Source organism: Saccostrea cucullata, unplaced genomic scaffold, assembly GCF_032062105.1.
Source record: "Saccostrea cucullata isolate Sc308-1 unplaced genomic scaffold, CSIRO_AGI_Scuc_v1 ctg870, whole genome shotgun sequence".
Taxonomy (NCBI): Eukaryota; Metazoa; Mollusca; class Bivalvia; order Ostreida; family Ostreidae; genus Saccostrea; species Saccostrea cuccullata.
In genome coordinates this window covers 108,664-126,085 of record NW_026930195.1, presented here as the reverse complement: position 1 = coordinate 126,085, position 17,422 = coordinate 108,664, and the positions used below count along the sequence as shown (strand labels likewise).

The 17,422-nt window shown below is 34.3% G+C and overlaps 1 protein-coding gene across 1 annotated transcript; it reads right to left on the bottom strand.

Annotated features, from left to right (window-relative positions):
* Positions 1-6,555: 6,555 nt before the first annotated feature.
* Positions 6,556-17,133, bottom strand: LOC134283224 (uncharacterized). Its single transcript, XM_062765672.1, has 4 exons — positions 16,875-17,133; positions 16,384-16,595; positions 6,968-7,202; positions 6,556-6,671 (listed from the first exon to the last, which is right to left on the bottom strand). The coding sequence occupies exons 1-4, from the start codon at positions 17,131-17,133 to the stop codon at positions 6,556-6,558; spliced, it is 822 nt and encodes a 273-aa protein (XP_062621656.1).
* Positions 17,134-17,422: the final 289 nt, after the last annotated feature.

Here is a 17,422-nt window from a genome sequence, read left to right as displayed (position 1 = left end):
TGAAATGCATGTTTCAAGTTTAATTTATGCTCATAACTATTAATTCAATCCAAATAGAGATGATTCTTTAATCTAACCTATGAGTTCATTATATCTGTCAAAACGAACGCGCCTATGTTTTCACAAATTGTAAACAAAGTGCCGACACGGAAGTTCGAATGTATCATAAGCTCTGTATGATTAACTCAGTCTATTCAAACAATAAACAAACTCAAATGATTTTTTTATACAGGAAATCTCTATTTTCATTATCCACCAATCGTTCTTCTCAGAACTATTCATTGTTCCTCTCTATGTTCCATCACAAACAAATAAATACACGTGTTTCTGTACTATTTTTATTTAAATTCACGTGCTTTCATTTCTTCTTTCATGTACACTCTTAGTTTACGGAAAACAATTTCATAGGAGCCTGTGGCGTAGTGCATTGAGCGCTCGCCTGGAAATCTGAGGGTCTATAGTTGAAATCCTGCTGACAGCACTTTTTAATTTTTTTTTTTTTATTCAAATGACATGAAAACTTAAAAAAGGTGGAAAGCCGTTCATTGTTCAGTGAACAATTAGTCTCCTAGTGTTTATTATTATTTTTCTTCCCGGACTTTTGAAACGGCAAGACTTATCGAAAAACTTTATAGTTCATGATATTGGATATTAAAAGTTATTTCGAAAAACAACCCCCCATGTTTCATCGTTGATCGCTTTCGAAGTTATTGCCCCTTTCGCAAGAAATGCTTGTTATCGCTACTCCTTCGAAACTGTAAACCGTAGAGATATGAAACCTTCACTTAAGTCTTCGACTAATTGAGAGGACTCTGGAATCTATTCATTGCGAAAGTTTTTGGTGACCCCTTCAATGAATTATTGTCCCTGAAACTTTTTTAATTTTAGAAATAATTAAAAATTTTCAAAACGAGAAGTGATAGAGACATGGGACCAACTGCATAAGATTCATTGACCTTTGACCTTCAAATTAATTTCAAGGTCAAAGGTCAAGGTCATTCCAAATATGAGGAATAAGTTTCTTTCAATAGTTCTTATATTCTTAAACATATACTATCTATCTTCTGTCTGTAACATGCCCTCTTAATACTCTTTTAAAGATTTTATTCTTGTCCTATAGGATTGACCCTTGTAAAAGTTATTGCCCCTTGTGCGAAAACTTTGTTATCGCTACTCCTTCGAAACCATAGACTGTAGAGACACAAAACCTTCACTGATGTCTTAAGGGTCTAAAGACCTAACTTCATTGTATAAGTGCTAAAGGATCTGATGACCCCTTATATGAATTATTGCCCTTAAACTTCTTTGTACTTACTATTAAACATTATAACTTGTAAACTATAAGTCGAAGAAGCATGGGACAATTGCATTGTAACCCTTGACATTTGACCTTGAACATTTTTTCAAGGTCAAAGGTCATTCCATTTTTTTTTAAATTTTCCTTTTTCTATGCTTTAAGACCACTTTGGCTTCTTTTTCATGGAATTTAATTTTAAGAAGTCAGATATATAACAAATTTGAAATTCAATGAAGGTGGAAGGACCTCTTATTGTTCTGTGAACAATAAGTCTCCTAGTGTTTATTATTATTCTTTTTCCGCCGGACTTTTGAAACCGCAAGACTTTGTAGTTCATGATACTGGATATCAAAAGTTATTCTGAAAAATGACCCAACGTATTTGAACTTTGACCCCTTACTCAGATATTACCCCTTTTGTCGTAAAGCTTGTTATCCCTACTCCTCCGAAACCATAAACCGCAGAGTTTCCAGACCTTCACCTATGTCTACGACTTAATTAGTAGACATCAATCCTTCATTGCGAAAGGATTCGTAAATTCCTATGATGAATTATTGCCCCTGAATGTTTGCGATGTTTACGAATGTTAAAATCTTTTCTTAAGCAACATGTCATAGAGAAATGTGGCCAACTGCAAAAGATTCTTTGACCTTAAAATTGAGGTCAAGGTCAAAGGTCAAGGTCATTCAAAATATGAAAAATTAAGCTCTTTTTATACCTCTTTTGTTCTTTACCAAATTTTAAACATCTTTGCATCTTCAATATGTACTCTTAAAACCATTTCAGAGATTTCATTCTTGTCCCCTAAGATTGACCCCTCTTAAAGTTAGTGCCCCCTTCAGTGTAAACCCTTGTTATCTCTTCTCCTCCGAAACCGTAAACCTTAGAGGTACGAAACCTTCAACAATGTCTGCGACTAGTTTTGTACACTTCTCACTCTATTGGTGCGAAAGAATTCGTAAACCATTTTAAATAGTTATTGCCCGTGCCAGTTTATGATGTTGACGAAGAACTAAAACATTCTTAACAACAAGTCATTAAGACATGGGCCCAACTGCATGAGATCTTTTGACCTTTGACCTTGAAGAATAGATCAGGGTCAAAGGTCAAGGTCATTGAAAAACTAGAGAAATTGTCGATTTAAGCTTAAAATCCAAATGACCTTGATCTTTGACCTTGATATTTGACCTTGACCTTTGAACCCTTACTCAAAAAATTATAAAGAAATATTCATTACCTTTATCTAGATTCAGCTTCAAGTGTTAATCTCACGTTTATCTCTCTTTTCTTTCTTTTTTTTTTGATGACCTTTAACCTTGATAAATGACCTTGACCTTTGACCCCCTGTTGACCCAAAGGTCACAATCAAGCTTAAGGTCGTTGAGGTATTTGCAACTCTTACCCTAACAAATGCTTATATCCACCCCCCCCCCTTTTCTTAAAAAAAAAATCAACAGCAGCATAGAGAAAATGTCTACAAGTCAAAAGACACGATATATCTACATAAGATTCGGAGTAAAAGCAAGAAGAGACCTTAAAGAAAGTGTCCTGAGAGTTTTAAGGTGAGTCTCTAAAGTATAATGAAATTCTAGTGAAAATCGGCAAAATCTGCATTTTTTTTCTGTCTGAAATTTACTTAATGCTGAGCATAAAAATTAATTAAAGCCACTATTGGCTATTTCTGCAATTGTTGTTTATATCATTCGATTCTTCTGCTCTATTACGACATTTCAATTACAAGTATTCTTGCTTTCTTTAGTGTATGGAATTTATTTCAATTTTATTTGGATTTAATATTAATGGAATGAATCTTGATTTCATCTGAAATTTGATTTTTTTTTCTAGAGTAACACAATCCCAAGAAATAGCGACTTTCAGCATAGTAAAACGAAATACACGTTTCTTCCCTGTGTTTCCGATCTAGAATTACATGTTTGGAATTTTATTTATGCTACTTACATTGAAATTCATGCCTCTTTCGGTCAGGAATGTTAAAACCCGAACCCGATTCTCTGTTTTCCTTTTCCATAATTACAAACTGCCTTGCATCTCTCGCTCGTGTTTCTCACATGCTCTTAAATAATTTATCGCCATCTATTTCAAACATAAAACTGCTCAAATCGGATATTTTCAAACATCTCTTAAATACATGTATAATGCACATATGATGCAGGTACACATGGGACATTTCACAACGTTTTCACTTACGCTTCCGTCTTGATGCGCAGATCAAATGCATGTTATTCATATTAATAGGTATATCATAATTTTAATCAGACCCTACCCCTTACATCTTCACTTGAAAAAAAATCTCATTCAAGCTCATATATACACATAGGAGCGTGTTACAATGTTTTTTGTGTGCTCTCTTTGCGTGATCAATGAATTCGTGCTTATCCCCGAGTCGACTCGTATAATCCAGGAAGTCTGTTCAGAATATATTTATACCAACTGCGAGCCCGATCTAAAATCCTAGTAGAGAAATGAGAATTTTGCTGTTTTATTTATTTTCTTGCTTTTTTCCTACTTTTTTCAGCCCAAATGATATTGAAACACTTAAAAAGGTGGAAAGACGTCTCATTGTTCTCTGAACAATTAGTTTACTAGTTATTTTTGCGTCTAGCATTTCATCAATAGCTTTATCAATGATTTGTTTTCAAAGGAGTGCGATACAGTCTATTTTTTATTGGAGGATGGATTCCAGTTTCAATTTTCATTTTTACAGTTTCCGTATGTCCTTACTCAATATCATGTTTTGCAAATAAATCTTTGTTATTTTGCACGACTTTCATAACATAAGAATGATATTTCTCCGGCGCGTCTATTTCTTTAAAATCTTCCGAATTACTTGAATTATTGGATAAATTTATAGTATTTATCTCACGATTGTCTGAGGATCTTGCTTTTCCGATAACGAGACCTGGTTGTAACGAGTACACTCTGTAAGAACAGTTAACAATCAAAATAGGTACTTTACGCGTGTTTCTGACTCTATCTACTGATTCTTTTATAAATAACCCTGGTTCATCATTCATACACTCATCTATGTTTTGAATCTCAATAATTTCCCCATATTTTGTTGGAAAGGCAGAACTTAATTTTGCGTGATATACCACAGCCGTTTATGGTTTAACCAAAACTCTTATATTTATCCTTACCAAAGATGAAATATGAATATCTTCTTGTAATTTTACATATGTTTTTCCAATCCTTAAACAACCCAAATCAAAGTACATTCTTACTCCATTCATTGATAGCCAATCCCTTCCCAAAATCACACATCTATTAAGCCCTTCGGTTACATAAAAATTATGAGAAAGTGGAAGCCCATTCATTTTAAAGGAAAGATTAACTCGACCTATAACTGAAAGTGATTCACCATTTGCAGCTTGTAAATATGTTTTTTTTTTGTTCAAATAAGGTTTTGAAATTAAATTATTGTACATCTTCTTACTTATTAGTGATACTTCAGCCCCTGTATCTTTTAAAGCCCTAAACTAATTTTTCCCAAATTTTTGAAGACAAGAACTTGGATTTCCCGTTAAACAAATTTTATATACAGTTTTCCTACCACATTTATTTAACCTCCCTTCATCGGCTTCATTATGAAGAGAGCTTCTTAGTTTTCCTGTTGTTTTGAACGTTTCAAAGGATTATATTGGGGTCTAAAAGAATTTTGATGCTGAAAAAAACCTCCTCCCATAATATCTTTCAGGACAATTTCTACGAATATGCCCATATTTTTTTCACAATGCCAACACTGTAAATTACATACTCCTTCTCTTAAACCATTGGCAACTTCTCTTACATGTACTCTGGGTCCTCGATTATTAGAATTTGGTTTGTTTGCCAAAACTTGGAAGGGACAAAATCTTGCCCTATGCCTATGCCCGATTTTCCTAACCTGTGACAACGTTGATTACGAAAATGATCAATTTCCATGGGTTCTTCTTTTCGAAAAATATTTGATTTTAGTTCTGGAAATCTTAGTAACAAATTATCTCCCGTCGTGTTTACTACCTGCTGATTAGAAGATATGTCATCCCCGTTATCTTGAGATATTAAAGCCAAACGTTTGCGCAAATTTTGTTCTCTCATTGCCACTTGAACCGCGTTTTCTGATGTTTTAGGATTTTCTCTTAAAACTTTCATTCTCAAGAAATCAAAAGATAAACCATCAGTAAAAATATCAACCAATTGTTTTTGAATTATTTTATGTTCCAAATTTTCAGACGCGTATGCATCTTCTGCAACTTTTAAAATTCTTTCAGCAAATATTTGTACACTCTCATTGGAATTTTGGCTCATCTTTCTCATGATTGCCAACGCATGTTGCGCATCCGTAATTTCTGCAAATCTATTTTTCAAAAATTGTTTTAAATCATTCCAGCTAGGTAATTCACCAGAAGCTTCTATCTCTGTCAAATATCTTTTAATAAAATCTCCCACAGACCCTTTTACAAGTGACATATGCTATTTTTGAAATATCTTTATTATTCATATCAGACATCTTGGCATATTTTTCTATATCTTTTATCCATTGTTCAAATTTTCCGGGATCCCCCTCAAAAGGTGTAATAATCTTATTTATGGCTACAGCAATTGCAGCAGTGACTGATTTAACCTGATTTAAGATAGAATTCATCCATTCTTTAATCTGTTTATCCTCATCATGCCCCTCATCTCCCTTTTTACTTGTAGAAGGAAAGCATTCCCTCATTACAATTAGATTTATCATTCAAAATTTCAGTTTAAGAAAATTGCGCTGTTAAATCGTCGATAGCTTTAGTTAAAACATCACTAAAGGATGGCACTTTCGCCGTAGCCATTTGATTAAAGAATACTTTAACCAAATTTAGAATTTCAATGAAAATGGTCAGTTAAAAATACAAGGTAGAAAAGAAAGCAATGTCTTACCCTTTTCGTCTTTTCTGTCTTTTCTTCGTACCTCGTCTTATCCTGGTCACGGCACCAAATTTGGTTTTGTGAACCAATGAGAAGGAAAATAGTCTTTTCTTTAGAATTTATTTAACAGTTTTGAAATTATCAAAGAATACTAACAATGATCGTATAGTGGTTAAGAGAAAAGATAAATCGCAGATCGCCGTAGATAGTATTTATAATGTACAATACATAATAGTCATTTGCATATACGATAAACAAGTTATTCAATAAATGGGTCTAAATCCTGGAATTTTGACAAAACAATTTATAATCTAAACATAAGTTTTTGTAAACTGGTGGTCAGTGTCTTTGTATTAGGCAAAAGTAAGGAAAACTTGAATATAAACTTTAACTAAAGAAGTCACAGTGCTTCCCATTTGTCCTCCGAACTGGAAACTGGGTGTTGGTATCTTCTCAAAAAGTTCAAATTCTAGAAAAGAAAAATGACATGTATATCACTTTTGGAAGGAATCTAAAGCTCCTGTATAAATTATATTTAAAGGCAATGACATGCCTCCGTTTACTTGATTGGTATACTGTTCATGTAATTACATGTATTATCAAAACCCTAAAATTCATGACATGAGTAACAAAGATGCCAGCTATAATACATACTTTATTAACATTATGTTCATCAATAAATCATATTATGAGAGTATTTACTCTGAAGAAGTTTATATTAAATACATCCACAAACCATATTTGACAATTGTGGTCCTTTCTTACCAGGCTTAAAAAACTGAAGCAACTGTTCTTTGGTCCAGTTACATGAGGTTATGACAAATATCCTGTCCTCATCGACAAGGTGTTTCACTGTTTTCAGGTATGCTTGCCGAGCCTCTACCTCACTATCAGGAATAAGGCTAATCGCATCATAGGTTCCCTTGTCAATGACTATCTTGTACTGTCTAGTTAAACATGTGTACTTCTGCATACAGCCAGCAGCAATTAAGTCAGCAACCTGTTAATATCAAAGCAATTAGGTCAGCAACCTGTACTTATCACAGTAAATTAGGTCAGCAAAACAGCAACATGTAAATGTCACAGCAGTTAGGTCAGCATGATGTAATATCACAGCAGTTAGGCCAGAAACTTGTACATGTACATAGTAATTATGCTAGCAACCTGTACTTGGTAATTAAGTCAGAAACCTGTACATATCACAGCAATAAGGTAAACAACCTGTAAATATGACTGGAATTAAATGAGCAACCTATACATATAACAGTGATTAGGTCAACAAAACAGCAACCTGTAAATATCACACCAAAAAGGTCAGCTACCTGTATATATCACAGTAAATTAGGTCAGCATTCTGTAAATACCACAGCAATAAGGTCAGCAACCTGTAAATACCACAGTAATAAGGTCAGCAACCTGTACGCATCACAGCAATAAGGTTAGCAACCTGTAAATTTCAGTTATTTGCTTAGCAACCAGTGAAAATGACAGCAAATAGGTCAGCAACCTGTAATATGCAGCCAATATGAATAAAATAAAAATAGCCAATAATAGATCAATAATCTTTCGAACGTATTTATTTTAAGAACTTAGAATGATCAAATAATACGGAGTCTGATCGTATAGTGGCCAAGAAGATTGCCGAATGTTGTATTTTTTTCAATAATAATGTTCGTCGACTATCAAATCTTTGATGACATGTCCGACACGTATAGCCAAAAGAAGCATCCGAAATGAGAATTTAAAACAAAACTTCATTTGAAAGATTGTAACAAAATACTAGTATACGTCGTGTTGATGAATTTGATGATCTTTGTTCATTGTTCTAAATTGAAAAAAAATCAAGTTCATGTGATGAAGGAATCATGAATACAAATTTTAAGAGATTGTTGCCTCACTGCAGATTTATATACAAAGTAGATATAATAGCTATAAAATATATTTTTAAAAAAATCAAGTTCGAGTGATGAACGAATCATGAATACAATTTTAAGAGATTGTTAACTCGCGGCAGATTTATATACATATAATAGATATAAAATATATATTAACAAGAGGCCCATGGGCCACATCGCTCACCCGAGCACTAAGGGTAGGAAAAAGTAGAAAATGGCTTTTTATTGAAAAGTTTAAATCCAAAAGTAGACCCATGACCAATCATGGATTTGCTATTTGTTAGAAAATAATTTTTAAAGAATTTTCCTCTTTAATCTTTAAAAACTTTGGTCGGCCATTTTGGCCAAGCCCTACCCCCGGGGGACATGATTTGAACAAATTTGAATCTACACTACTTGAGCATGCTTCCATATAAAAATGATGAATTATGGCTTTGTCCTTCTTGAGAAGAAGATGTTTAAAGAATTTTCCTATATATTTATGTAAAACTTTAGTCGGCAATTTTGGTCCCGCCCTACCCCCGGGGGTCAGGATTTGAATAAACTTGAATCTACACTACCTGAGCTTGCTTCCATATATATATGATGAATTATGGCTTTGTCAGTCTTGAAAAGAAGATTTTTTAAAGAATTTTCCTATATTATATATATATTTCTATGTAAAACTTTGGTCGGCCATATTGGCCCCGCCCTTCCTCCGGGGGTCATGATTTGAACAAATTTGAATCTACACTACCTGAGCATGCTTCCATATAAATATGATGAATTATGGCTTGGTCATTCTCGAGAAGAAGTTTTTTTAAAGAATTTTCCTATATATTTCTATGTAAAACTTTGGTCGGCCATTTTGGCCCCGCCCTTCCCCCGGGGGTAATGATTTGAACAAATTTGAATCTACACTACCTGAGCATGCTTCCATATATATATGATGAATTATGGCTTTGACATTCTTGAAAAGAAGATTTTTAAAGAATTTTCCTATATTTTTTATATGTAAAATTTTGGTCGGCCCTTTTGGCTCCGCCCTACCCCCGAAGGTCATGATTTGAACAAACTTGAATCTACACTACCTGAGCATGCTTCCATATAAATATGATGAATTATAGCTTTGTCATTCTTGAGAAATAGATTTTTAAAGAATTTTCCTTTATATTTCTATGTAAAACTTTGTTCGGCCATTTTGGCCCCGCCCTACCCCCGGGGGTCATGATTTGAACAAACTTGAATCTACACTACCTGAGCATGCTTCCATATAAATATGATCAATTATGGCTTTGTCATTCTTGAAAAGAAGATTTTTAAAGAATTTTCCTTAATATATTTATATGTAAAACTTTGGTCGGCCATTTTGGCCCCGCCCTACCCCCGGGGGTCATGATTTGAACAAACTTGAATCTACACTTCCTGAACATGCTTCCGTATAAATATGAAGAATTATGGCTTTGTCATTCTTGAGAAGAAGATTTTAAAAGAAATTTCTTATATATTTCTATGTAAAACTTTGGTCGGCCATTTTGGCCCCGCCCTACCTCCGGGGGTCATGATTTGAACAAACTTGAATCTACATTACCTGAGCATGCTTCCATATAAATATGATCAATTATGGCTTTGTCATTCTTGAGAGGAAGATTTTTAAAGAATTTTCCTATATATTTCTATGTAAAACTTTGGTCGGCCATTTTGGCTTCGCCCTACCCCCGGGGGTAATGATTTGAACAAACTTGAATCTACACTACCTGAGGATGTTTCCCCATAAGTTTCATCTTTCCTGGCACAGTGGTTCTTGAGAAGATTTTTAAAATATGCCACCAAATTTTCATTAATTCCCAATTATCTCCCCTTGAATGAGGGCGTGACCCTTCATTTGAACAAACTTGAATCCCCCTCACCCAAGGATACTTTGTGGCAAGTTTGGTTGAAATTGGCCCAGCGGTTCTTGAGAAGAAGTCGAAAATGTAAAAAGTTTACAGACAGACAGACGGACAGACAGACGGACGCCGGACAAAATGTGATCAGAAAAGCTCACTTGAGCTTTCAGCTCAGGTGAGCTAAAAAGTTATAACAATAATTATAATACCTTGTCTTGTGCTGATGTCGAATGTGCTGATTCATCGTTGTTCTGCTTTAATTAAAAAAGACATTTAATAATAGAGGCCCATGGGCCTTATAGGTCGCCTGAGTATCATGTAACAATTTTCAAACAATGGAATTGGGTTTTTGTTTTAAACCAGAGGCCATGAAATTCAGTTTTAAAACAGGCACCGCTGCTTATCATAATTATACACTTAGTAAGCTTACTCTAGTTATTTAAAAATCCAGAGGTAGATCAAAGTAACAAAGGGAAAATGCATTTCCACTTTGAAACCAGTTGTGCATCCGACCCCACAGGAACCACATATTTCAAAATTTTGGAAATTTTATCATAAATTTTATTTCATCATAAATGATTTATTAATACCAAAGAGCAGATTTCAAAGCATTAATTTATTTTCAGACTATGTACCCCCCCCCCCTTTATCATAATTTTATTTTATCATAAATGATTTATTAATACCAAAGAGCAGATTTCAAATCATTAATTTATTTTCAGACTTTTAACCCCCCCCCCCTTCCCGACTAAGGGGCCTGAAACACAAGACACACGCAAAAGATTCAATACTTGTAGGAATAGGTCATAACTGTTCGTTTCTTATAAAAACTCTGATGTTGCGAAAGTCTTGTTTAGATATGTATAAGCACTGGCTAAGAATGAACCAACATCTCACAAAAACATCTCCTCATTGGCCTTCCTTTGGCCACGCCTTTCCAATAAAATACGTTCCTATCATACAATGTTTTCCCGCTACTCTACGAAAAGCGGGGGTTTACTCATTCTGAATGGTGTAGGGTAAAAATTCGTAAAGAGCAATCATAAGAATATCATTACACATTATATGCTCTTGTGGTGTAAAATGTAGTTTTAATCAATTACATGTCTTTAAATGAAGTAGTTAAACATGATTCATTTTTGTTGTATGACCAGTGTTATTGTTAAACATATTTATCATATGTGACATATTGACAAAGATTTTACTGCAAAACGATTCAGAATGAAAGGGAAACAATACTGACCAGAAGTCTCTGTCAAGACTGTAGCTCTACTGGTTCGTACTTATAACAAAAGAGAAAAGAAGTCCTAGCAATCACACAAAATCTGTAGTAGGAGTAATGTTTCAAGAAACATCACAGAGATTCTATTTTTAGTACATGACAACACCGTTCATTGAAAAAAAAAATGCATTTCATTAATTATCTTAGTGTTGTCTAATTGTGTGCCAAGTTATTTTGAAATCAGGCCAAAACTGTAGGAGGAGTAGCATTTTAAAGGGATTTCACAGAAAATTCTGTTTTAATAATAATGGAAACACTGTTCATCGAAATCAAAAACCGATGAACTAAATTTGTTATCTAAGTGTAGTCTTCTTGTGTGCTAAGTTAAATTGAAATCAGACAATTGCTGACTTCGATCATGAACTTGAGTATCTGTTGTTGAACTACAGTAACATCGAACCCGATAAAGTTTAACTGGAGTGATGAAATTTTTTTTACCATAGTTCTACCCTCGTGTTTCCGTTGGTAGAACTATGGTAGAAAAATTACGTCACTCCAGTTAAACTATATCGGGTTCAATGTTACTCTAGTTCAACAACAGTTACTCAAGTCCTGATGATCGAAGTCAGCCTAAAACTGTAGGAGGTGTAGCGTTTTGAAAATGTTTTTGCAGAAAGACAGCTAGACAGACGGACACCTTACCATCGCATAAGCTCTTCTGGTCTCTGACCTGTAGAGCGAATAAGACATACAAATAATTCTAGTAATATATATAATAGTATTGCAATATTTATGCTAATTATTGTTCTTAAAGAAGTTTTTTCCCTACACCGTTGCTTTTCGTATAATCCAGCGGGTTACAGGTAGGGCACACGAGCAGGCCTAATTGATTCAAATGATCATCGCGCATGAAACATGGAACGAGTGAATCGAAGAGGAATAGCTTTCTCTATCTAAGTCACATGAGACTTCAACTTTTTTCACTCTTTTTCGTTGGAGCGAGTGTTTCTTGGCCTACTGGCTGCCAGTACTAATGAATGTCTACACATGGATTGTCCTTTTTAATTGTACAAAAAATGTTACATCCCGTGTGGTAATTTAACTCTTCCTTCTTGTTGAAAGTATTATCAATCATGTCTTTAGCCATTGTTCATGTTTAAAAAATGTCTAGTTTTAAACTAGTTCCCCTGCTGCTGGAATATTGATCCGATTCCCATTCGCGTAGATCTACTCTGTATTCGTTGTTTTTCGTCGTGTATACCTCCACTCCACAAAGCGTCCATTTTCTAAAGATAACTTACAGCAAGAAGTAACCATGCTGTCACCTTGAATACTGCTGGTCAAATGGCGGAACACTAAAGACCGTCCTGAAAACGGAACAGGATGGTCGTCATATCCGATTTTTTTTTGATTGGGTCATTTCCGTCGGAAAATTTTTATACACATAACGATTTGTATGATGCATCTAGAAAATTAAGTGAAAAGTATTTTTCTCATGTTTCTTTTTTCAGCGAGAGTCACGATTGTCTATTATACTCAATACAATTGATATTTCAACATCTAGTTAAATACTTGAAGTCATCTGTTGTATTCTGTTGGAATGGTTTTTCTTTAAAAAAAATGTCTACTTCATTAATTCATTTCTTCATAAATCAAATGAAATCAAATTAATAACGAAGAAACTTTGATCATCATTTTAATCCTCACGTTAATACTACTTATTGACTTCCTGCTACGGTCCTCCCTAATTACCTTTCTGGTTTACACTGAACCTCCATTTTTTTAACCTCAATCCTGGATATAATGTCTCACACTGTACTACTTCCAAGAATCCGATATTAACAAATATTTTCCGATATGTCAGCTCTTTTCTATTTTTCTGCGATAATGTCCAGTTTTTGTCCGTTTCTATCCGTTGTAAAAATATTAATGTGTTTAATTCGTGATCAGCATCAGCCAGAGGTTTGCTTTTATATCCAAATATAGTAAACGCAAACGTCGGGATGATTGTGATTTCGTAACACTCATGGTCATGGCGCGGTTCGTCCAGCCAGACCATGATGAGAAAGTATTATTAAAAACGCTTGGAAACGGCATTGGCTATCGCGAGTTGGTTGTAGACGCAAAAATATCAGAAAATGTTCGGCAGACCATTGAGCATGGAATAGCCATATGTATTTTATGCAACAAAGACATCAACTATGAAAATCGTGGGTGGAAGCCTATTGAACAACATTTAATTCTAAAGCTGCATTCAGAAAAAAACGGACAAATCCGTGTTTGCCTGGTAAGTTAAAAAAGAAAACGTCCACCAGTTAGTTACTGGTTCATACTTATCGCAACATATGTTTTAAAAAGCAACATTGGGCTTATTTTTGGAAATAATTAGAGAGGATGTTATACCGGTACGTATCTTTCACATATAGTCATCATAATAAAGTAGGCATCATAATTAAATAAGTACATTTCTATAGATTCAATTCTCCTCATAATTTTTTGGAACAACGCAAGTGAGTTAAGGCTAAATATGGATATTTCTATGCAAATGAGCTAATAAAAATTCATAAATTGTATATTTTGTGTACAGAGAAAGTTGAAATAGATTTTCTTATACATACATAGTACCCACACTTTATAAATGCAAGTGCACATTATGACGTCATATTATGACGTCATTGTTCTCTCCCATTCAAGGTAATGAATCACATCAACAAAATCACGTCGGCGCAAGGGCATATCCTATCTAATTTAAAATAAACAATGAAAAATATTAAGGAGAATGTTGTTGAAATTAATAAAATTGCTGCACAAATCCTATGCACTTTCTCAATCGATAAAAAAATTTAGGAAATTTACACTGGACTGTGTATTTTTACCCTGTTTAAACTTAAAACTGCACGAATAGTAACTAAACAATTACAGTGCCGACATTTGTGCAGCAATATCTTAAATCCTTTGAATATCCTGCGTCTTTTTATACCTTGTTACTGTTAAACAAAGTAAGGTATGCCCTTGCGCCGAGGAGATTTTGTTGATGTTTCTTATAAACTTGTGTAGTAGAGGTCGATGACGTCATAATATGACGTCATAATGTGAACTGGCTATCGCATGTCGTGGGTACCAAGAATGTATTATAAAACCAGTCTTAACATTTTCTGTGCGGTAGGTAGAGCAATTAAGGAATTTAATTAGATATTTTGCACATAAACCTCCATACATATAGCCTTAACTCACTTGCGAAGAGACCCAAGGGCCTTGAATCGCTCTTCTGATAAATTGTACAATCTATCACTTCTATTAGAAGCCTCCAACTCTATTAGTATCATAAGACCCAAAATGCATCAACTTACAAAGTTTGATAATATTTAGCCAGTTAAGACTGAAGATATTATAATATAATTATTAAATACCTTAAGTAGGTCAAAGTGACCTACCTTTTGATTGGAATTTTCTGAGGACTATAGTTACATTAATTGACAAAGACTGATGATTCTAATTAAATAAGTACCTGAGATATTCAAAAGTAGGTCATCATGACCTACTTTTTGGTCAACATTCTCTGAAAACCCAAGATGCATCATCTGACAAAGTTTGACAATTCTAAGCCAATTAATTCCAGAGATAATTAAATATAGCCATCAAATGCCAAAAGTAGGTCACGGTGACCTAATTTTTGGATGACGTTATTCAAACATCCAAGATGCCTAAACTGAGAAAATTTGCTGATTCTAAGCCAATAAGTATCCAAGATATTCAAAAGTAGGTCACCGTGACCTACTTCTTGTTGGACATTCAATGAAACCGTAAGATGCCTCAACTGACAAAGTTTGATGATTCCAAGCCAATAAGTACCAGATATAATCAAATATAGGCAAAAAATTTCAAAAGTAGGTCACAGTGACCTACTTTTTGGTCGACGTTCTCCGAAAACCCAAGGTGCCTAAACTGACAAAGTTTGATGATTCTAAGCTAATACGTACCTGAGATATTCAAAAGTAGGTCACAGTGACCTACTTTTTGGTCGACGTTCTCCGAAAACCCAAGGTGCCTAAACTGACAAAGTTTGATGATTCTAAGCTAATACGTACCTGAGATATTTAAAAGTAGGTCACTGTGACCTACTTTTTGGTCGACATTCTCCGAAAACCCAAGATGTACACATCTTGTAATTAACTGGTATTGTACATTTTTAGGTGGTAATCTTTCTTGTCTATTATGTAAAATTGTTCATAAATGATATTGTAAATGGCCTGCGCCTTGTCGGAATCGGGTCATTCCTCCACAAAATGGGGGGGAATGTAGTGTATTTGAGGGGGTGTGTGTTATATTTTTACATTTGAGATCGGGCTCGGGAGCCTGTGTAAATTTAGCCTGTATAAAATTGACGACACAAATCACTTTAGGTAAAATATTATGTATATTAATCAATAAAACGACAACAAATGCCTTACACAAATCTGTGCTGTTGAAAATGGTGGCCTGCGCCTCGTGGTGCAAATTCCGGAAGAGAGAGAATAATTACACAGGCTCCCGAGCCCGATCTCAAATGTAAAAATATAACACCCCCCCCCTCAAATACACTACAAAATGCTTTCAAAACGCTACTCTTCCTACAGTTTAAGTCCGACTTCAGTATAACTTGGCACACAATTAGACTACACTAAGATACATAAAATAGTGCATCGGTTTTTGATTTCGATGAACGGTGTTGCCATGGTTACTAAAAATAGAATTTTCTGTGAAATTCCTTTAAAACGCTACTCCTCCTACAGAGCTCTGCTGATAAACAATAGTGTATTACGGTTCAAATCTCCTATCAGTCTCATAATGTTTTAAAACATTTCTTTAAATAAATGAAAAAAATTTCCATGCTGCAGAAATAAAAATAACATTTAAATATGGGGATTTTTTTTCTTTGATAAAAAAAGTTAAAACCTCCAGTGGTTGTATATTATATTTATCACAAAGAAAAACCTTACACTTAAATATGTCAAGAAAGAGCGTGATTGAGTAAAAAAAATAATTAACATATTATGTAGAAATAACTCTTACTTATTAAAATTATTGTCTCAAAAATAACTCGAAGTTTTAAAACATTTTGTTCCCAAGAAACCTTCTGGACAAGTACCGATAAAGCTGTTTGGTCCATTGACACAGATTTCTCCATTCTGGCAGGGATCAGGCAAATCATGACACCTGATCCCACATATGATGTTGTAGAAGTCCGTACAGTGTACTACCCAAAGTCTCAGTAGCTGGTCCCCCGAGATAAAGTCTGTCTTTGTTGATTTCGTCAGCAACAGAAAACTCTTGAAATTGTTCATACAGAGTTGTACCATTTCTTAGTGTGATGGAGACGTAAAGGGATGAGTTCTTTCCCTTCGTCAGCTGGTGCATGACGTCACTTCCTTGAATTAATTATTGTTCTGGTGTATTTAGCAGAGGAAAAACGCGATAAAGAAAATATATTTTCATTTCAAAATCCTTTTAGTTTAATACAAGCAAGTAAAATTAGATATTTTGCAGAGATGTCAGCAACCCACTTTATTCGTATTAAATTATAAGGGTTCATGATTACATGTATTAAAAGCATGAAAAGGGTTATTTTTATTTAAAATGAAAAAAAAAAACATGGATATCTTAAATTTTATATATTAAATAAAAGTTAATATCTTGACAAAAACAACTGGTTCCATCATCCTCGAGTCCTTCCACCATACGCCTTAAGGAATCAACAGTACTGGTTACATCATCCTTGAGTCTCCTCAACATTCGCCTTAAGGAGTCTACAGATTCTTTGATCCCCCCTTGTTGGATCACAAGTTCTCGAATCTGCATCATTGTCTCTCCATTACTGACACAGCGACTGTTTTCTTTCGGATAAATGTGCTGTGCACTTGTACTTAAGACGCCGGACATAAGGATCACGGCCCAGACCATTGCCATAGTTAAACTCTCTGTTGTCTTACCTTGTTGTCTTAACGAAAGCGTTTCTTGAATATAGCCACAACTTTATGTAATAGTGATTTGTTTTAAATTCAATATTTTTTAAATTATTATTTCATTCAAATGCATAATTTTTTACGTATAAATTACGTAAATGCCACACCTGATTTTAAAATCTATTGTACCCACAAAATCAAGATCACTTGCAGCTGTATAGAGGGATAATGTTTCAGAAGTAACACATTTATCTTTTCAAGTTTAAGATGTTTTGTCAAGCCCAGTGATTCGT

Bases quoted from the DNA above. Each gene is read 5' to 3' on its own strand.
- LOC134283224 (XM_062765672.1), bottom strand. From the start codon at position 17,133: ATGGCAATGGTCTGGGCCGTGATCCTTATGTCCGGCGTCTTAAGTACA. The intron at 16,596-16,874 runs GTTGTTTTTGTC...AATTAATTCAAG, and splicing joins ACTCGAGGATGATGGAACCA to GAAGTGACGTCATGCACCAG. The intron at 7,203-16,383 runs GTGTCATGATTT...TGATATTAACAG, and splicing joins AACATCATATGTGGGATCAG to GTTGCTGACTTAATTGCTGC.